This window comes from Zosterops lateralis (assembly GCF_965231275.1).
Source record: "Zosterops lateralis genome assembly, chromosome: 14".
Lineage (NCBI taxonomy): Eukaryota > Metazoa > Chordata > Aves > Passeriformes > Zosteropidae > Zosterops > Zosterops lateralis.
Window position 1 is genome coordinate 869,793 of NC_139774.1, and position 21,681 is coordinate 891,473.

Consider the following 21,681-nt stretch of genomic DNA (forward strand, 5'->3'; position numbering starts at 1 on the left):
AGGTTGCTTCAATAAGCCAGGAGATGGGCAGGATTTTAAAAATTCTATCTGCATTCTTGGTAAAGAAATAATGAAATCCTGGTGATGTTCCTGCAGAGGCAGTGGGGTTCAGACCTCTGTGGTGGGTGAGTGAGCTCAGCTCCAGGTCTCACTGCTCCTCCCAGTCTGTCCCCAGAAAAAGGAAGGGTGGACCAGCAGCCTGCCACCGCCCCGTGCCAGAGCACAGCTGGGCTGTGGCAGATGGGTTTGGGCTCCACATGCCCTGTGCCTTCCATTGGGGTTGGGTTGGAAGGGCATTTATTGGGCTGGGACCACACCCAGCCAGGCTGCTTCAACCCATCCCTAACTCACACCCGAACTCTGCTGAGGTGATGTCACTCATCCATTCATGTGACAAATTAGGTTCAAACTTTTTTTTATTAAGCACATTCCACAGTACAAAGCTTTAGATCATGAACGATATCTGTACAATTTAACAGTTTCAAGAAGCTGTTCATACACCAACTTTCCAAACAGATAATTGGCAAACATAATTACAAGTTAGATTTAGACTATCCCAGTGCTTTGAAACATTAATATCGCAGTAATGTACAGTTGCTCAATTATGGTTAGCAAAACAAAGTCCAGAGTGCAGCCAGGATCACTACCATGAATCCCAGGAGTCGAGTTCCTTGGGTGCCAATCACAAAAGTCCACTGCTATGTTACACAAAGCACAAAGAAGTTTCGACTGCATGTTCAAATACCATTATCTCCCAAGGAAAAACAGGAATTTAAATCTTACACATGCATTTTTAAAAAAAGGACTCCGCTCTCCAGAAACAAAGAACCTTTTTCTTCAGGGCTGCGACAGATCTCTCTTTTTTAAACAGTTTAATATTAAAGCTATTAGATGAGAAGGGTAAAGTAAGACACTTGCACGAACTACTGTCAAGCTTACCAAAATGTGATCTCATGGACGCTCAGGAGCGAGTTTGCTCTTCTGGACTTCATCGCATTCGCTCATCTGGATGAATAAATAGCTGGAGTAACACGGGGAAGGGAGCTGGGCTCCCGGGAGGGTGGGGAGAGGAGCCCCTGCAGTGACCCCTGGGAGGGGCTGGCTGGTGACACCTCGAGCTCCCCACTGTCCCTGGGCACCGCCCGGCCTCAGGACTGCACAGGGAAAGGCAAAAACCCAACAGAGCCAAGAGCTGCTGGCAGCACAGAACAGCACAGACAGACACAGACAAGGAATGACAGCACAGCCTGTGCCAGCTGTGCCCTCCCCAGGACAGCCGGGCCACGCCGCACCCACACGTGGGCACAGAGACGCCACAGGGCTCACGCCGACGGAAAATTCATTTTGCATTGCTCCATGTCTCCTCCTGACCCAAGGACAACGCAGGGCATTTGTGTGACCACAGAGGTGACAGGGGACACTGTGAGAACTGAAGAAGCAGCTATGGAAAGTCCCTAACAAAAGCATGGAGGAGCCAGGACATGGCAGCCGATCCTCCTGGGACACCAGCACGGGAACAGGCACAGGAAGCAGAGCGGTGACTGGAATGGGCTCCTCTCACCATCAGGAAGTGCCACAAATCAAACATAAATAATGGAACTTTGGCCCATGGTTTCTTCTCCACTGAGCAGCCAAACTAATGCTACCGAGGACATCAGCGGGGGCTGTGAGGCCCCACTGGTGTTAGGGACACACAGCTGCAAATCCCACGGCACAAAAATATAAGATACAGAACATAAATTAAACAATTTTTAATTTTTAAAAAGTTTAGAAATTACATTTTAAAATATGTAGTTCCCATAAAAAAGAAACCAACCAAAAACAAAACAAAAACAAAAACCCAACTAATGAATACCGAAAACCTCCTTTTGCACACAATGTCTAGGTAATCATGTTACCGCCAGTGCCAGGGGTCAGGACATCCTGCTGCCAAGTGCCACCACGCTGAGTGTTAGTGTGTAGTGTCAGGACGCCCTGAGGCTGGCACCAGAGGCTCTGCTGTATGTACAAGGTATCTACATGCTTACACAGTATCCGAGATGAGGGAAGCACACAGGGAGGAGGGGGACTACAGCAAACATCAGGAAGCACAGGACGGCGAGTACAGAGCACAGGGCAAAGGAAAAGACAGTGCTATACAACTAGTTCAGATAACCTAGCCTGAATTACAGGGAATCTTTAATTTAAAAGAAATTATTGGTGCAGAAACAAGTAAACTGTAATCCAAAAATATTACTGAGCAAGTCAGAAATATTTCTAAGAGTCCAACGTACAGCTACGGAACAGAACGGGCTCTGAACCTGCCATGGGGAACGCCTAAAGGACAGTGGTGACTGGAAAGCAAAGCTCTGTACATTCTGGGCATGTGTTTGGCACCCAAATTTCATTGGAGAATGTTTGTTTTTTTTTTTTTCCTTTAAAGTCAGACAAAAGTGCAAAGCAATATAAATTAGGCCAAGTCCTTTCTTGACTTCTGATTTATATCTGAAAAACAAGCCATCAGAGTTCAGTTTCTACGGACAATTTACACGTGAAGCTTTGGATTTCTCACAGCAGGGAAGGATAGGCTTCTGAAATTCATCTACTCCAAGTCAGTGAATTTGTAGCAAATTCAAAGACGACCACTGAGAGCAGGAAAGATTAAGAAATTTAGATATAGAATTGTGCTGCTTTGCATCTACACAGCATCTAGAACCAATTCTGACTTTAGCTGTCAATCATCTTCAGGCATGTAGTAGCCAAAAATCCAGTAGTTCAAGACTGTGGAACCCTGAAAAAGACAAAAGACAAGGGAACTGAGAGGAGGCTCACGGCGAACAGCATCCTGAGGTGCTCAGGCCCACAGCATCCTTTGCATCCAGGCTGAGAGGGGAAGGGCAGAGCACATGCAGGAGGTGACACTCATGCACGACAGCCAGGGCTGCTGGCTAGGAACTCCCCAGTGCAGCCCTTCCTGCAGGGGAGCTGCCCCAGGAGCTCTGGGGTGTGCTCTGAGCCCCACTGCAGCAAGAGCCAGGCTCTGTGTGGCTCTGGACCCACAGGCAGTTTCCTTACACAGAGCCACAGTCCCAGCCTGGTGGGCACAGCCAGGGACCCTACAGCTCAGTCCCCTGAACCCAACCCCAAATGGCCATGACATTATCCTTCCTCACATTGGAGAGGAGGAGTTCTGCACAGGAGGCAAGAGTTCAGCTGCTTAGGAAAACAGACAAAAATCTCAAATACTTTGATATTGCCATTTCTAGCCTGATGGCCCTGTTATGAGCTTGGAGGCAGTGTAAGGTCTGAGTGTAATTAAATCTGAGTTTTGATTTTACCTGCCATTTCCCAAAACCATCTTTAATGGACTGGGGAGAACTTCCCTCTTCTGATGCAACATTCCCATGAAACGTTAAAACATCCTTAGGCACTTCCCCTTGACTTCCCTTCCCTCAGCCCAAGGCCTAATGCTTAATACCAAAATATTAGACTATCATATGGTAACAATTTTTATCATGTTTCAATAAACAACAGGAATTCAACAATTTATTGCAGGAAAGCAATAAAACTCTCACAGCCAACTGCCAGGACTGTCAAAATTGATCCACTTTGAAGAGGCTCGCATTGCAAGGCCTGTAAAAACGTGTGCAGGGCTGCTTCAAAACTCACAACACTGTGATGTCTGAAAGCTTATAAAACTGTTTCATTAAATATCATGATGAAATATTAGGTGTTTGACCATAAATTTATGTAGATTTAAGGTTTTTGGATTCTGAAGTCAGACAAACCTATCAAAGAGTGACATCACAGCATCTCTGCATTAAAGGAAATAGCTGTTAAGGGACTGTCATTACCAACACCAGGACCTGGGGGCTGCATGGTCCCAGCTGTGCCTCCTGGGCCAGGCAGACTGAGCTGTGCACAACTGCCAAGTGTGCAGGATGTGAGGAGCAGAACCCCCTGCCAAAGGTATCTCCCACTGCCCTGGCACACCCACAGACAGAGCTGTGTGCGCTGCATGGCCAAGTGACACTAGCATGGTGCTGCCCAAGGAACTGACAGGAATTTTATACAACTCCTCATTTCTTGACCTGAGGGAGCAGCTGCAACTGGGCCAGGGCAGGCTCAGGCTGGATTTTGGGGAAAGTTTCTTCCCCCAGAGGGTGCTGGCACTGCCCAGGCTCCCCGGGGAATGGGCACAGCCCCAAGGCTGCCAGAGCTCCAGGAGCATCTGGACAGCACTGCCAGGAATGCCCAGGGGGGATTGTCAAGGTGTCTGTGTAGGGCCAGAAGCTGGATTGGTGGGTCCCTTAAACTCAGGCTAGTGTTCATTCTGTGTTTCTTTTGTGTTTAAGACACACTATATGTGGCTTTTAAAGAACCCTGCCCAATCTGTAATTTTAAAACAGAATTTGTCCACCTCAAATTATCATTTGAGTTAACAGAAGCAAGCATTGATGCAAGAAGGTAGATGGAGACTGTTTATAAAATGCAGCCTTGGAAAGGACAAGCAGTCCATGAGTTTCACTAAGCTCCCCCTGCAGCGGGGTTCTTAAAACCGGCTCTGAAGGGAAGGTTTAGCTGGGATCTGCACATGGCTCATATTCACAGCATTAGAGCTCTTCCTTATTCCAGGGCCTGACTACAGGAATGCTGAGGCAGCTCAGCCTGGCAGTGGCCAACTGCTGGCTCAGACCCTCCCTGCAAAGCAATGTGCCAACAGATCCCAGTGTGAGATCCAGAGAGGGCACTGCCCTGGTGGTTTTAAAACGAGTTCAGCAGGGAGGGCAGCCAACCCTTCCTGAGGTGAAAGAAAACTCATCTTCTAGGAGGAGAACCTCAAAGTGTGTCTCCACAAGGGAAGGGATTTCCCAGCCAGACATAGAGATCCTGCAGGAGTGCAAAAATCTGAGGAACACATTGCCACAGCACGGACAAATGTATCAAGAGAGATAATGAAAACCCCTTCTTACAGGAAGGCTTTCCACACTGTAACTATTCATTATCTACTTCAAATAAAAGAAATCTTTCCTGTTGAGGCAATGTCACTCCCAGCTCCTCTTGTGGCATCTCCAGTTCCTCAGAAGCACTGGCAGAGCCTGCTGTGCTTTGGAGGGCAGTGCCTGTGTTTGCAACCCCAGCACTCACAGGCAGGTGTAGTCTGAAGGCAATTGTTGGCAGCAATAGAGAGAAGAATCCACACTCCCAAGAAGGGGCTTTGAGCACTTACTGCAGTGACTGGGAAAGGGAACCAAACTCCAGCAAGTTCTGTTTCAGACAGCTCTGAGCTGTGCTGGTGAGCTCTGCCACCTCTCTCTCTGCCACTTGTGCTCCTCACAGAGCTGCTGTTACTGCCTCAGGCTCAGACCCCTGCAGAGACCCTGCACCGCTCCTTGCACAGCTCCCCACAGCCAGCAGGTACATGGAGAGCTCCCAACACCTCCCATTTCATGGGAGAGCTGGAATGCCTGTGCCACATCAAGGCTCCTCAATTCCCAGCAATGCTGTGAACACATGACAGCTGTCTCTAACATGCCTGAACACCCACTTATAACCAGGAGGGATTCCAGAAGGGGAAGCCAACAGGACATGTTGGGACTTGACCACACAAAGACTAGATAGGGAAAGAAGTGGCATTAAAAGGTTTTATTTTCTTAAGGAAAACCTCAGCTTGTTTGACTAAGCCAAGCTGCAAGCAGAGGGAACATTTCAGACATTTCCCAGATCCATCAAACAAGGGAGCCTTACCTTCTGAGGGCAGTAAAGTGCAGACTGTTATCTGGAGATGTAGGTGTATGTTCTAGATGGAGAGCGGGTCTCATTCTGGGCACTCGGTGGCACATTTAAGAAATCCCAAATCAGAATTGTATCATCATGGGAACTACTAATGATCTGAAATTCATCGAACTGGAGCCTAAAGACACGTCCTGAATGTTCCTGTGGGCAAGAGGCAAACAGTCAGCAAGGCAAGAGGGAAACACTGCAGTGCACTGGTATTACACAGGCATCTGGACGCAGAAGATGTGTTCAAACTCTGCTGTGCTGACTAAAAAAACTTCACAGTAACACACAGATTGAAGAAATGCTGCTTTGTGGGTAAATTCTTTACAGAAAACACATGGCTCCCAAATCCAGTGCTGTACCTTGAGCCTCCCTCAGTGGGTTCACCACAGCCATAGGCTGGGATTATTCCAGATGGAAGCTCTCTGTCCACTAAGGAGCAGCAATTCTGGCCCCTGACTGGCACTGATGCTCTGCCAGTGCTCCTTCTCCTGCAGAATTCTCTACTGATTCTGTTTTTGTGTAGCCCCAAACCAGCACATCACAGCTCCACCCTGCTGAGAGGATCCTCAGGGCTCACACACCAGCAGCCAGGAATTCAAACACTGCCAATAAGACAGAGAGCACATGCTGAAGCAGCTCTTCCAACAAATCTCTAAGTGGTACAAGAAGTCCAGAAAAGGCTCTCCCCCCCTTAGTCCTGCTTGTCCACTTTCATTAAATTTAAAGAGAGGACTCTACCTTTATTGGAGAGCTTGCCCAAGCTGGCAGAGAAATCTCAACCTCCAACCTGAGCTACAGGATACCCACGGAAACAAACAACTTTTTCACTAAAACTAAATAAAAGAATAGTTAAATCTTAACTCTATACTGATACTTCTGAAGAGAAAGAAAAAGGAGAAGCACTTCCAGCTACATAAGCACTTCTCCAGGTGTTGTAAAGGCCAAGCACATGCATCACCTACAGCCAAGGACTCTGAATTGCTATGGGCTTGTCAAACTGACTCCTGAAGTAAAGCTCCCCACACATTTGGGTGAAAAAATCAAGGAATTCGTTCCTCCATCTACTTTTAATTAAGTCTGCTGTCATAAGCCAAACCCCTCATTACAAAGAAAAATGTAACTTAAGCAACTTAAGCCTTAAATGTGACAGTCCTCTGAAGGGCTGAGAGTTCCTGTGGCAATCTGTTGGACTCAGCCTCCCTTCTCTCTTCCCAACTCTTCCTTCCAAAGTCAAGGGTTAGAAGAAATGTTTGGGAAAGGCTCATAAGATTCTTGTTCCTTTTTTAATAAGAGGAAATTTAAAACCAGCCCTACAGTGATATTAGGGAAACATACCAATAACCAGAGTGATGTGATACAGCATCATGATGATTTCTTTTTAAGAGTATCTGAGAATCTCAAACCAAAAAAACTCAATCTTTCATTTAAGCTCAGATGCAAATCATTCAATATATGACAATACATTTTTTCTTCATTCATAAACCATCCTGACATTCCCACCTATCCCACAATACAGTACTAAAACACCCCAGACAACCTCAAATAAATTAATTTTTACTTACCACTAACGTACGCAAGCATAACGTACTTGCTGGGGCACGAGGGTCAAGAGCAGCTTGCAAGTCCCAAACTTTAATTTTCCTAAAAGTAAGAGAAGCAAATCATTATGAAAACATAGAAAATAACATCCAAAGCCCCAGAAAGCTTGCCAGGTTTTCCCTACAACTACTTTCTCAGGATCAAGCACACTGTGAGAAATACTAATGCTCAAGCTTCTAAAGTCAGGTAGTTTTGTGTTTCTTTGCAGCACCAGTGATGACTCTGTGATGGCTGTGACAGACAAGCTGACATTGCACATTCCCCTCTGCAATGTGGGAATGAAGCTGGGCCCAGCAATCCCAGGCAGATACTGAGCCCAAATAAAAGGTTACAGCCAAACCCAGTTCCAGAATTGTTTTAAGTAACTCTCCAGGCAGAGAAAGAAATGGAGAAATTGGATATGGATGTAAGTGCCATGAATCCACAATGCAATGCCAGAGGTGCTCTGGAGAGGAGTCCTGCCTTCAGCCCCAAAGAAATGGTCTGCAGACTCTTGAAAGTCCCGCAAGAGAAAGGCTAAATTTTGGGAACTGCTTTCAGACCTACCCATCATAGGCTCCACTAACAATCCTCTTGTTGTCGAACCTGATGCACCGAACCAGCTCTTCGTGGCCTTCTAATACTCTTAAACAGGCACCACATTCAATGTCCCAGAGCCTGGGGAGAATACAGAAGAAAGGCTGATTCCCACACCCAGGGTTAAGCAGCTACTGCCTGGTTTGCTGTGGGAGGTTTGTAATTTGCTTTGAAAGGTGTCATTCAGAGCAGCTGCAGTACACACATCAAAATTAATGTAATCATTCAAAATCGCATGCAAGTAAAGCTCAGATATGTATTATTCTGGGAAATTCTAACAGAGTTTTTTCTATTTTCTGTAAACCATTGATTAGTTCAGAAAATAAGAAAACTAGGGAGCAATGTCTTCCTCATCTCTCCCAGCAGACGATCAGGTGATATAGCAGGAGGTAAGGGTTTTTCTCACTCTGAAACCTCAGTGTCCCACTCATTCACAGGGTTGTGAAATGTTTACTCCTACACTGAGGTAAGCCCCATTCATAAACCATCTGCTCCAACGGCAAGCCACTCCAAGGAAGTGTGGCAGCATCAGAGTTGAGGGAAATCCTGTTTTCAGGCCAGAAGGCCTGCTACACATGGCCAGCAACTGGTGGCACCTACCTGATAGTGTTGTCCGAGGAGCCACTGACCACGAGGCGGTCCCGGTACTGCAGGCAGGCAATGCCACGCTTGTGCCCATTCAGGGTCCGCACGAACTCACACGTGCTGGTGCTCCACACCTGGGGACACACGGGACAAACTCCCTGAGAGCTGCACCAAACAAGGCTTCTGCACTGCACAAGAAGCCACTAGGAATTCACAGACAGAGAGGCCTGAAGCTGACAGAGGAGTGAAAACTCACAGAGCATCTTCAGAGGTAAAGAGCAGGGCCCAGGCACTAGTAGGGACCCAGCACTGACAGAGCCACAGGCACTGCTATGGCACTGAGAAAAACTGGGCATTGTATATAAAATACTTTCAAGTGGCAGAGACTGCTCCAAATGATTTCAAAACCTTGATTACATTCCATAAGGTAAGAATAATTTTTAAAATTAGAGTTATCAAACAAAAAACTCGCACGTTTTTTAACCAAAGAAATTACTAGGAAGTTCTTAGTAATAGAAGGTCCAAATGGCATTTAGGCTTGGCCTTAATATTAAAAGATTCAATCAACTTTGCCCATTTTTAATGAACTGTAATTTAAGTTGTAATGCAGAGTATCAAGTGGCTCATTTTCCAAAACTGAGTGCAGCAGGATCTCTGGCAGAGATTTGGACATGGAACTGCCAAGAACTTCTCGGCCCAGGCTAAGGGAGCTCTGGTTCAGAGAGGGCAGGGTGGAAATGCCTTTGTTCTATTAGTGCTCTCTGGGTAACTCAAATCTTCTGGTATGTAATAACAGCCTTCAAATCCAGCTTCTGAATCCTTCAAACATGGCACAGCCTGGCTGAGCTGCTGGGAAGGTGTGGTGAGGAAAGGCACTGCTGAGGAATTTCATATCTGGACAGAACTGCCAAGTGAAATTAAAAATACCACTGGAGAAAGGCACAGGATGTGCCACATTTAACAAAGCAACTGATCTTGAGACAAAGAGCTCAAACAGCAAACGGTTTTTGCTTTTCTGCAGTTGTACAGCAGAAGCCATGAAAATATTCCAGTGCAGTTTTGTGCCCAAAGTCACCAACTGCCAGCAGGAGAGAGAGAGACACCAGAAAGGCACGGGGCCAGAACTGCTCCTGAATCCCTCAGCTGCTCTAGCGCTTTCCTCGGAGCCACACAGCCCTGGAGGAGAGCTCTGTCACCTACCTTGATGGTCCTGTCCCCTGAGGCTGACACGATGTACTTGTCATCAAAGTCCACCACGTTGACAGCAGCGCGGTGTCCCACCAGGACGCGGCGCAGGGTGATGTCTGTGGGGGAGGCCATGTCCCACACGGCGATGGACCTGTCCTTGGAGCACGTCACCATCAGCCCATTGCTGAACCTCAGATGGAGCACGGCCTCGTTGTGGTGGATCAGCGTGTTCAGAACTTCCCCAGTATTTACATCCCAGACCCTGAGGGAGAGAACAGTGTTATCCCAAGGGAAGCTGATGGCTCTGCAGGGTGTGAACAGGCACAAGGCTGCCCCAGTCTCCACAGGAGAGCTCTGGCTGGCTAACCCCTGTCAGGGCTTGGGCAAGGCAGGAAGATGGGTGCTGAAGTGTCCTCACTGCCAGCAGAACTGCAGTCAGGCAGTGCTCTGTGTGTACTAAACACCCTCTCAATAACAGTCACAACTACAACATGTCAGAGGGCAGTACAAGAAAATCAGTTAGGACTGAAGAAATTATTGTATAGTTGGCCATCGGCCACTCCAAAACTTCAGGATATGCCTTGAATCCCTCAGGTCATATTCCTTCAAAATTCCTAATGCTGAAAAAACACAACATATTTGGAAAAAAAATTATTTAATATGAAGCTTTGCCAAGTACGAGTATCTTGCTTCTGGAATACAAATATCACATTCGTTTTGGGGATGTTTTCTGATATTTAGAGATTATTGAAAATATTCCCAGCCCTGATACTCAACTGATTTTTGTGCAAGAACTTAACACTCACCTCACTGTAGAATCTGAAGATCCAGTTACAATAACTCTTTCATCATATTGCAGACAAAGAACTGAGCCAGTATGTCCTGTTAATACTTTCAAACATTCCAAGCTTGTTTTGTCCCAAATCTGTTAGAAACAAGAAGGGTAGATGGTTTATCAACATCAAGAACATGGATCCAAGACTTGAACATTGTCACAGCTTTGAAGAAAGGAGGAAAACCAGAGACTCCATGAGGAGCGAGTCTGCCCCATGAGTGGGTCTTGTCCTTCCCTTTAGCCTGTCTGCCAAGGAAGTGCCAGGGAGGATGAGCATGGAAGCATAGTCCTGGCAATGAAACAGCCACAGCCAAAGCCAGTAGCACACAGATACTTCCCCCTCCCAGGGGAACACTAATTTCAGGGAACATTTTTTGAGTCAATGGAAGTAATCCCTGGCAGTGCTCCAAGCTTCCAGAGCAGAGTGCAGGTGAGGACTTCGCCAGGCTCAGACATCTCACCCTCACCAACCACACACAGCCACTGTCCCATGCAGAGACAAGGAAGCACAGGCAGCTCCCAGGGCAGAACCCCACTCACACCCAGGGAAAAGACAAAGGGAAATGCTCACCTTAATGGAGTTATCTCGTAGGCCACTGATGATCTTCTCATCATCATACTGTAAACAGTAGACTCCTTTGCTGTTCTCAGAGCGGCACTGGATCCTTTGCAAGTTGTGCCTCCCACACCTCCAGTTGGACTCTATAGTCTGACCAGAGGGAAAAAAACAGGAGTTGGGCCTCAGGCTGCAGAAGGTCTGTCCCACACCCCCCAGCTTCCCACTTTTACACACACCATCTTTAAATCTGAAGGACTAATCTCTTCTCCTGCTCCTAATAAACACACACGAACCACAATGAATTACCATTAGCACTTCTGTAATTTGTCATGACAAAGGCCATGTTTATGGAGGAAATCATGGTCAACCAGCCTTAATGAGAATTACCCAAGGAGCCATTACAAATACATTCCAGAACCCTTTTCCCCCATGTTTATGTGACCGACCAACAAAAGCTGCAAAAATGAGACCAGGAGCTCACTTGGTGCCTTGTTTAGCCTCACCTGGGTGACCAACACTACAGAACTGCTGAGTCCAACATGTGGGTGAAGGGACTTCCCGGGCCTTCCCTTCCCCTACCCAGCCGTATCACCCATTAATTGTACTTACACACCTTGGAAAGAGGTTTTGAAATATGAAACCCTCCTGGAAGTACCTAAAACCCTCATAAAAATAAAGCTGAACAGGAACTATAAGGTTTCAAATAACCCAAACTTGCTTTCCTCCCCCCACTTGAAATCTGTGGAAGAGTAATTCTCAACAGTTCCATTCTGAGAGGTATTTTTAAAGAGAGAGACCTGGCACACCTCAAAAAAGCTATTTACAGCAGAACCAGCACGATTTTCAGGTCTAAATCAGCTTTATTCCTTTGTGGAAAATCAAGGCGGGATTCAAAGAAATGTAGGGTTTTGGACAGGAAGATCCTAACACAACCATAAGAGAATGTATGCCCAGAATTCCAGGCCAACACCTGCAGCACTTGAGCAGGCTGGGGTGCTTTCACCCCAACAGGCCATCTGTTAAGCTATTTCCCTGGGATTCTCCCTAAATACTGCATGGAAACGTGGGGAGAAGCTGACAGGCTGGCAGTTTGTTTGGAAAAGCATATTTATTATGTAATCCTAACTTCCAAAGCTGTAGCAGGCACTTCTGCAGATGCCCTGAGATTAAAACTAACTCAGTAAAGACAGAAGTGGAGTGTGACTGTGACATCCTGATTCTAGGAAAACATGTCTGCTTCAAGGGAAGACTGATTCTCCACTTTGTTTTTCATGTGTTTGCTCCTCCAATTGTCTCTCATGATACAATTTGGAGAGAGAATTATACCCAGTCCTAATACAAACCTGATGTGCCCTAGGAATTTACCTAAATCACCAATATGAAGGGATGTTTCTAGAGGAGCAGCTGACAGATCACTCATCCCCCCTCATTCCCTTCCAATTTTGTGGGGAAGCCAATTATTTCAGGATAGAGGGGATGGCAGTTTGGGATCAGCTTTCCTGGCCAGCCAGTGCCCTGCTGATTGTCAACTGGGCTCAAACGTGACACTGCTCTGGAGAGGTCAGCCCAGCCCATCTCCTTGCTCAGCATGGAATGCAGGGTTGGAGGGGGAAGGACAGGCAATTGCCAAGCTTTATCTCATCTGGGCTAGGAGGGCACAACTGCACAACTCGTCAACTCCTCTGCCCCTCAGAAACAGGAGAGCATTGCAGGCATTAACAGCAGGAACCAATATAATTATAGATCTGAAGGCAGCAGATTTAAATATGCAATAGTAACACTGGAGACACAGGAGATAAGGCATTAGAGATCCCAGTCAGCTAACTGAAACAGTATTAGAAACTATTTATGTTCAAATACTCAGTTCCAGGGATACTCTCAGGGAGAGCTTCCCCAAAGCCCTGTTCTTGGAAAGGTCTGCACTAAAAGCTTGCACCAAGCAGGTACCAGAGGAGCTGTGAATGCCCAGTGAACACTTCCACACTTCAGCTTCCTGTGACAGCCACTCTCAACAGCTCCAGAATACATTGGGAACCCCAAAAATCGGAAATGCTGCTGGTCACAACTTCCCAAACAGAGCAGCATGCAGTGGAAGTTTGCTCACCAGGCACTGGGGAAATGAGCTGGCTCAATTCTCACAAGTTCACTATAGGAAGCTTCTTCAGTTGCTTCCCATAAGAAAATGCTGCCTTCAGATAAAGGAAGCTACAGTCTTGTGTATCTCTGAGTAAGGTACGCACAGATGCACATTTCAGTTCTGTGAGGAGATTTCATTCCATGTAGCCATTATGTGGTGTGGCTACTGTGGGAAAACAGTGCCTGTTTTTGGAGAACTTGTACAATCCCCTCATGCTGCCTTAATTCTTGGGATGCTGGGAAAGCAGCCACAACATACAGAATGTACAGCAGGACTTCCCTGGGCAGCAGAGTGAAACCAGATGTGCACATCCCGAGAAATAATATTTGGGATGACTGAATAGACTGAGTGGGTGGGCAAGTGGAGGACTCTCCAAGAGAAATGTTAATGAAGAACTGGCAACCACATGAAAGGTTCTGCTGCAGGGAATTTCTGGTCATTGCTCCATGGTGCAGGATTGAAAGTCTTCCTCTGCACCTCCGTGCCAGGAGATACCCTAACTGAATATACTGGGCAGGGAGGACAGCAGGTATGAGGAGATCACTGTGTTTGTGGACTCTCATGAGCATCAGGGAGTCAGGCTTGAATTTATGTGAATTTATATTGTGAATTTATGGTTCCAAACCAACACTATTGTATTTTCTACAGATGCCTTCAGAAGTCTGCTCTGCCTCTGAACTCAGGTTTCCCAGTAAAAGACAGAACAGTCTTCTGAGTTCATACCCACAGTTTTTCACATTCTCCTAAAAGCTCACCAGAGCAACAGCAGTGAGGAGCTCACAAATGCTGCACAACCAACAATATCTGGACATACAAGGGATAAAGACCAAGCATCTGCCAAAGCATTTGCCACAGCAGGAGAGCAATTTGGCAGCTAAAGTGGTGCACAAATGGATTGAAAGAAAAAAAGGCATTTAGTGAGAAAAGTATAAACAGAAAATAGTCCAAGATGTGGAGGTGTAGCCAAGTCTTGACCATGCCAGAATACACTCACTGGTGCAAAGATGCACAGTGAAGAAATGCAATTCATCCGCATTAACAGCTGGAACATTAACTATACATTGGAAGTGTTAAGGATAATCTACTAGGAACAGGAGGGGTTTTTTTACCATTGGATAATCTACACTGTATTCAGCTCCTTGGCTAACAATTGCATTTTTATGCTTGTGAATGTTATTGCAGAGTAAGTGGGTTTATCTTAATCCCATAAACCAAGGAGTTTCTATTCCTTCTGAATACACAATTTTCCAGCAGGACAAGTGGGGCAGGAAAAAGCAAAAGGAACATCCACATTTGTTACGTATGTAGGGATTTCTCCTGATGCATTAGGCCATGAAAGTCAAACCGTTTGTTCTTCTCATGATTTCCTCAAAGCAAAACAAACAAAAAAAAAAACAAAAAAAAAAAAAAAAAAAAAAAAAAAAAAAACCCACCAAAAAAAAACAAAACAAAACAAAAAAAAAATCCCTCCTGACTATGGCAGAGAGAAGGCAGAAGTAAATGAACTTGTGTAACCAGGGTAGAGAGGGTTTAATAATTCATTCATGATGAAGTCGAGAGGGTCTGATAAGCAAAGACCCCTCAGGACCCCTTCCAGGGCTGCTCTCCAGCCCCTTTGTGTTAAAAAAGCCAAAGTGATGTGGGGCAAACGGAACCAAAGAAGCCAAGCCAGGGCCCCACCCTGTGGCTGGGGCAGCTGAAAGGGCAGTTCTGCCCTTGCAGGAGAGAGCTGCAATCTGTGCCATGCACCACAAGAACTTGGTCCCTCCTGCTCCAAAGCCCCCCCTCTCCTTGGCCAGCCTCATTTATAAGAAATGCTTTTTGGAAAGTGTCTGTGGAATAGAGATTTCAAAGGCTGGCTGAAAAAAAATCTAGGCATATAATACTGACCAGATTCTCTCCACACATGCACATGAAACAGTACTAAACAAACTCATTTCCCTCAGAAATTATACCCTGCAACCTTCATGAACAGCCATTTCCCAACGTTGGCAGGGACTTGGGGCAAGAAGTGACTTCTTCCCCTTTTCAAACAGTCCCAAGGATTTAAAATTTCAGTTTCAGTCCTAAAATCTGAACGTTTTCAGAAATCAGAACAACACAGAGTGTTTATCTGATGGCCTGGCACCACATTTTCCTAAAGTTTTCAAAAAACCCAGATTTTTATTCTCATCTTAATTAGGTGGACCCAAGTCTCCATGGAAATGAACTGAGGGCACTCACCATGTGCCTCAAGATAAGGAGAACATTTATGAAATGAAGTCTTCTCAACTGATCACCAGAAACAGATACTTGTGCTAATCCTGAGGGGACAACACAATAGTTGGCGAAGCTTCACAAATAATATGGAAAAATTCCAGGGACTTGGGGTTCTGGAATCAGCAGGATTATACCTCCCAGCCTGGCACTCTGCCCAAGGACAGGGCCCCATCGAACGGGCCAGTAGGACTCCCCACTTCACCCGGGGGCTCTCCACAAACAAGAGCTGACACCAAGTCCAGTTTTTCAGGAAAACCCCCAAACTCAAAAAGGTTTTCCCTTTAAAAAAAAGCTCCTGAAGAGCCCTGGCAGTGCAGCATGTGACTTGGAAATGTTTGGAGGGACTGGACCACCTCTTGTGAAATGAAACCTAATTAAATATTTGGCTTCACAGTGGAACTGGGAAGTAACCAACTCTTTCCAAGAATTTGGTTTCTGATCTCTAAATGTCCTCTTATTTTCAAATCAAATGACTTCAGAAGTGACATTAAGTTCCTAAATTGTGTTTGGCACAAAGTAAACAGACACTGACTGGCACCACCACATTTCTGGGGAGGCAAGGGAAGCTCCCTCTGCCAAACCCCTGCCTGTGTTATCTTCAGCTCCCACCACTTTGTGGTTGCATGAACTGTTGACCCACAACTCAAGTAGAGCCCAAGGGAAAGAATTCATATTTGCTGTTTATCATTCCTCATTTTTCCTTCCAGTTGTTAATTCAGGTTTGGGATTATTTTTCAAATTCTTACAGTCAGAGAGCACATTCTGCTTTGAGCTTATCTCAGCCCACAACCCAATTCAGCACCAGCTGCAGTAAATTCCTAACTCTCATTCTTGGAAACAATCTAGCAGGATTTCGTCAATCTTTGTGGTAAAATACCAAATGACAAGATTTCTGTGCTACATCGAATATCTTTTACTGTATTAAAAAAATCACATCCTTTGGATTTGTTTTCAACAGATATATAATTCTGTAAATGCTAATATGGGTCCCTAAACTCTGACCCTCTGACAGAAACAGGAAGATCTTATTAAAGATCCAGGCAAATATTTGAAGAAAAAACATTTTGGTATTCAGAGACAGAAAGGTCTTCATCACATCTAAGATCAAAGTCTTATTTAAGAGCTTCTGCATATTGCTGTGAAACGCAGAAGAATGGGGAAAGTACAAAACTTTGGAAAAGCAACAAAAACAGTAAGAGGAGGATAAAGTTAATCTTAAAGCTAAGTTTGGTTGCTATTGCTACTCACTCTCTACATTTTAAACAGTGTTAAAAACTTCTTTTGACAGCCCTTTAGGGAAGCAATTTGTGAAAAGTACTCTAATGGGTGATTTATTAGAAAACTTCTTATAGACTTTTGGAAGTGGAAGAATTATTGGGCCCTTGACTTTTAGCATAAACATCAACTCCACTCCAGGTCAGAGACCTAGCAAACAGGAATATTTCAGAGGGCTTGAGGGAATAGGTAAGCAGGGGGAAATCTGCTGTGGCAGAAACATACTCGTTGCTACAATACGTTTTAAATCCTATTCTTTTCCCATTCTCAGCTATTCAAAGACTGACTGTTTTTATATTTATTATTGATATTGGGGATGAGAGAAACACAAGGGGTTTGGGTTTCTCCTACTTGCTTAATCCTAGCAAGAAGTATTCAATTCAGGAGCTTTGTTTCTGTGCACTGGAAAGAAAATCTACAGGAACTAAAGGACCAAAGCAATAAAGAGCAGACTGGGGTATTCAAAAGCCCTCAGAACACCTTCAAGGAGTCCTTCCATCTCTAATAACAATAGTGCCAACATAAATGTTCCACTTACACAAATGAGCTTCAGAAGAATAACATTAAAAGTGTGAGTTACAGTAATGTCAAACTGTTTTAGTGCTCTATGCAAACATTTTCATGCTGCTTTTTGCCCATTTTCTTTACAGAATTAGGCCGAAACTGTGCAGAAAGCAAGAAAATATCACACTTAAAGCTTTTGATCCCACAGGCTTCTTATCATTGCAATATCACTCTCATTCCCTACAGGGAAAATACATCTCTCCTCTAATAACAAAGTGGATCATTCAGTTCACAGGTAAATATCAAGTTTGGTCATATTTTGCCCTAAGGTATATTTCATGCTTAGTTCTTTATCTTTAAATGTCTATAAATTATATAGCAAGGTTTATAGAAACGTATTTGGAAATTATCGCTTCCAGCAGAACCATTTTACAGCTAGGTTCAGAGTTGAGGATAATTTTGCTTCCTGAGTGCCAAGCAGCACAAATTGCCATTCTGCAGAGTGATTCCATTAGTTCACATCTGTCTTCAACATCAAAACACATTTCCCCACTAATGAATTTCAGACCAATAATTTCCTATCCTGAAATAAATCCATGACAGTCTGTGGTGTAACTTCAGAGCTTTGTGGTGGGTACAGCAAACAGAGCAAGAGACATTTTCTCCTGTTGGCGGAACATGGGGATGATCCTGATTTATCGGAAATATTCCAAAACCACCAAGCAAGCCCAGCTCTGTAAATCTCAAAACAAGATAAGCAAAATTTTATATCTGAAGCTTCTTTACCACTGATGTCCCTGTAGGTTTATCATCATAGGACTGATGATTGTTCCCATCAAACCACTGCAGAAAGGAAAAATCCCCTATGGGAACCAAAGCTGCATTTGCAACATTCAGTCACCGCCTTAGAAGTGATAAGTCACATTTTAAATAATTGGTGTTTAAGGCATCAACCTCAGATCACCTTCTAAGTGACTGTGACCAATATACTGAACATTCAGCAATACAAGGAATTATCTTGGAGTAGTGTGTCCTAAACCTGCTATTTTATTGAAATCTATAGTCTCAGAAGAGTTCCAAAACTAATTAAAAAAAAAAAAAAAAAGTTAATGCCTAAACCAATGCACCTGCTGTGGCAGGGAGATGCTGAGGGTGTTTTTTACATCATCCCAAGAGCACCAGTGACACAGATACATTGCTCCAACATTCACCTCCTTTGGAACTCCAAAATCACCACCATTATCTGTCCTGCAGACAGGATGGATTAGAACACCTACCTCGATATCCTGGATTATCTTTGGGTATAAGGACCTGTAAAATGAATTGGGGGGCCCATCTGTTGGTCTGTTTTTAAACAGGTACTGATCCCTAGAAGGAAAGAAGAAACAGTTTTCAGTGTACCACAAAGAATCCAAACCTCACAGGAATTCAAAGTCTACCCAGAACAAACTCTCAGCACATATTCTCAGAAATAACTGGAAGAATTTTCAGTATCATTATTACAACCCTTGTGATTTTGCAATTTGACAAATATTTAAAATGTCCAAGGTTAAAAAGATAAGTGTTTTCTGGTTCTGATTTCCTGCTCCACAAGGTTTCCAGGCAGCAGGGTGCCATCCCCTTGCTCTGTACATGCCTTTGCTCAGGCACACCACTAGAGAGCACAGGGAAACAGGTTTCTGAGGCAGAATAGCTCTCCAGAAACTTGGGAAGGACAGGAAAACTCCATTGCCACAAACAGCAAGGGTTTCTCCGAGAGGCTTCTGCAGCACAAGCTGCTATTTTATACTTTAAGAAAAAAACCCAAACCAAACAAACAAACAAAAAAAAGTCAAACTAGAAATGCTTCACTTGAGAAAAAGCCCTGCAAATGTGCTGCTACTGTGTTTTGTGAGCTGATGGAATTGACAGTTCTCCCTGCAATACAGAAATTCCAAATTTTCCTAGACTCAAGCAAGAAAAAACAGTGACAGACATGGGAGCACAAAAGGATAGGGACAAAGCCAGAGCAGAAAGGGGAGCTGACAGCTTTGGTCCCCAGTCCCAGAGATCCAGCAGAGATCAGGAGCTCAGCAATACCCATTTACTCTAAACTTCCTTTTGGGAAGAGGTCATTGTGAAGGATTTGTGCAGGAAGACACTGCAGCAGGTGAGATCAGGTACTTACCAACCCCTCCTCTCCGAGAGCCCCTTCCAGAGCGGGTCTGTGCGTACCATTCTCTCAATGAGCTTTTTCCAGAGCATCCCCTCCGAGATGACTCTCTGCCACTCCTTACACACCAGCTCTGCTGCACAGAGGGATCTGGCATCGAGATAGGAAAGGATGTTTTCTGCTATGTGATCTAAGCCTTGCTCTACAAAGAAATGAAGAGCAGTCAGTGAGTGCACAGAAACAACCAAACCAGCTTTGCAAGACACTGAGAATCCAGGGCTTTGGGGCCCGGCAGCAACAAGAGAACACTGCCATTGGCAGAGGCACCAGGTACAGGTGAGTGCACACAGAGACACCAAAATATCTCCAAGGTTTTATGTTTTTCTTGCCTGTTGGACCATGCTTCTGCCCCTGAGGGAGAATCAGCACAACACTGCCGCAAAAGCAACGTGGGCGGGCCCAGGGAGAGAATTCTCCCCTACACTCTGCTCTCCTGAAATCCCACCTGGAGCAGGGATCACAGCTCTGATGTCCCCAACACAAGAACATGCAACTGTTGGAGCAAGTCCAGAGGAGGCCATGGAGCTGCTCCAGAGACTAGAGCAGCTCCCCTATGGAGCCAGGCTGGGAGACCTGGGAATGTTCAGCCTGGAGAAGGGAAGGTTGTGTGGAGACCTCAGAGCCCCTGTGAGCATCTAAAAAGGGCTACAAGGAAGTTCCTCTGTATCAGGAACTGGAGTGCCAGGACAAGTGGAAATGGCTTCCCTGCCAGAGGGCAGGGTTAGACAGGATATTGGAGTGTAATTCCTCCCTGTGAAAAAGTCACTGCTAAGTCTGTTCCTTCAAAGGACCTGCAATTTTGCTTTCCACAAAGCTCCCCTGAACCTGAGATGTTGAATAACTTCATTTTCATGAGTAACATACACCCCTTGGCCAAGCATAAAAAAAAAATCTTTCAAACCAAGAGATGACGACCTTTTTTATTTTCCACTTTATCTCATGACAGCCCACTTTAGGCTTCAAATAGTCCTGACAAATCAAAGGAACTACTGTTATTTTTTTAAAGCTTGAAGAAAGTGTGTTCATACAGTCCTCCACTGCACACTGAATTTCACATGGCCTTCATAAAAATGAACAGCAGCAGAAAGCAGAAACTAATTTTTGTAAGTCTTAGTCATATATTGATTTATTCTACATAATTTAGAGAACTATAACATAAGCTTAGTGGGCCTGTCCTTCGTGTCTGTGCTTTGGACCTGTTCCTATTATGTTAATTAGGGTAAATATTTCAGTTGACATCTCTTTTGAATGTAGCAATTTAAATCTGTGCACTTCTCCTAGCAGTAAAAATCTCAAGAATAGATTTGATGTCAGACAGCATGCAGGACTAAGTTTAAGACACATTAAGGCCTGAAATAGCTGCATATCCCTATTTTTCATTGAAAGACAGTGATTTGTTTTAGGAAATTTCCGAAATAGGTACTAAAACCGATTCATTTTCTGAAGTAAAATGAATTTGACATCTATTGGTAGACTTTTCAAAGGAAAACATGACACCCATCCCTTATGCCTCTACAGAGTCTTTGCAGTTTTACAGAAATGGTAAAAAAAGCCATTTCTGATTAGAGGGAGCAGCTGAAGGTTTGGTTAAATTTCAGTAATAAATTTAAACAATTAAAATTCACAGGGATTTCAAAGGTCCATGTATAAATATCACTCTGTATGAAAATGAAACCCAAACGTGTGTTGTCAATTCTCTAAACGTGATAAACGTTAGATACAAACAGCCAACTTAGATCAGGAAACACACCACAGTTACCACTCTGTCACTGAAAACAAGGGAAGTCAGATTCCATCAACTCTTCTTCCATTTTTCCTACATTCTCACAGGTGTAAAAATGGTCAGGATAGCAGTAAGCAAAAACTACTCAAAAAAACTACTTGAAATAAAAGAATTTGACTTCTTCAAGACAAGCGAAGCCATCTTTTAAAAAGGCATCATGGAATATCCTGAGTTGGAAGGGACCCACAAGGATCATCAACTCCAACTCCTGGCCCTGCACAGGATAACCCCAAAAACACCTCAACGTGCCTTAGAGTGGTACTCCAGTTATCCTTTAATGTGATTGCAGCCCAACACAGGATTGATTTCAATCAGCTGGGATTAAGTTCCTGGGTAAATTTAGACAGATGTTCTTCGCACGCCACAGCACTTTCAAGGAAGGCTGAATATGGGAACAATTCCCAAT

The 21,681-nt window shown here is 44.6% G+C and overlaps 1 protein-coding gene across 2 annotated transcripts in view; it reads right to left on the minus strand.

The window, feature by feature from the left end:
• Positions 1 to 398: 398 nt before the first annotated feature.
• FBXW11 (F-box and WD repeat domain containing 11) overlaps positions 399 to 21,681 on the minus strand; it is a 57,491-nt gene continuing 36,208 nt past the window's right edge. For both annotated transcript variants that reach the window (XM_083871530.1, XM_083871531.1), the window contains 10 exons: positions 19,448 to 19,634; positions 18,558 to 18,648; positions 11,118 to 11,255; positions 10,518 to 10,636; positions 9,724 to 9,973; positions 8,539 to 8,657; positions 7,909 to 8,019; positions 7,326 to 7,404; positions 5,728 to 5,916; positions 399 to 2,770 (listed from right to left, as the gene is read on the minus strand). In XM_083871530.1, coding sequence (XP_083727656.1) covers positions 5,755 to 5,916; positions 7,326 to 7,404; positions 7,909 to 8,019; positions 8,539 to 8,657; positions 9,724 to 9,973; positions 10,518 to 10,636; positions 11,118 to 11,255; positions 18,558 to 18,648; positions 19,448 to 19,634 — 1,256 coding nt within the window. In that variant the 3' untranslated portion in view covers positions 399 to 2,770; positions 5,728 to 5,754. The remainder of the gene's footprint in view (positions 2,771 to 5,727; positions 5,917 to 7,325; positions 7,405 to 7,908; positions 8,020 to 8,538; positions 8,658 to 9,723; positions 9,974 to 10,517; positions 10,637 to 11,117; positions 11,256 to 18,557; positions 18,649 to 19,447; positions 19,635 to 21,681) is intronic.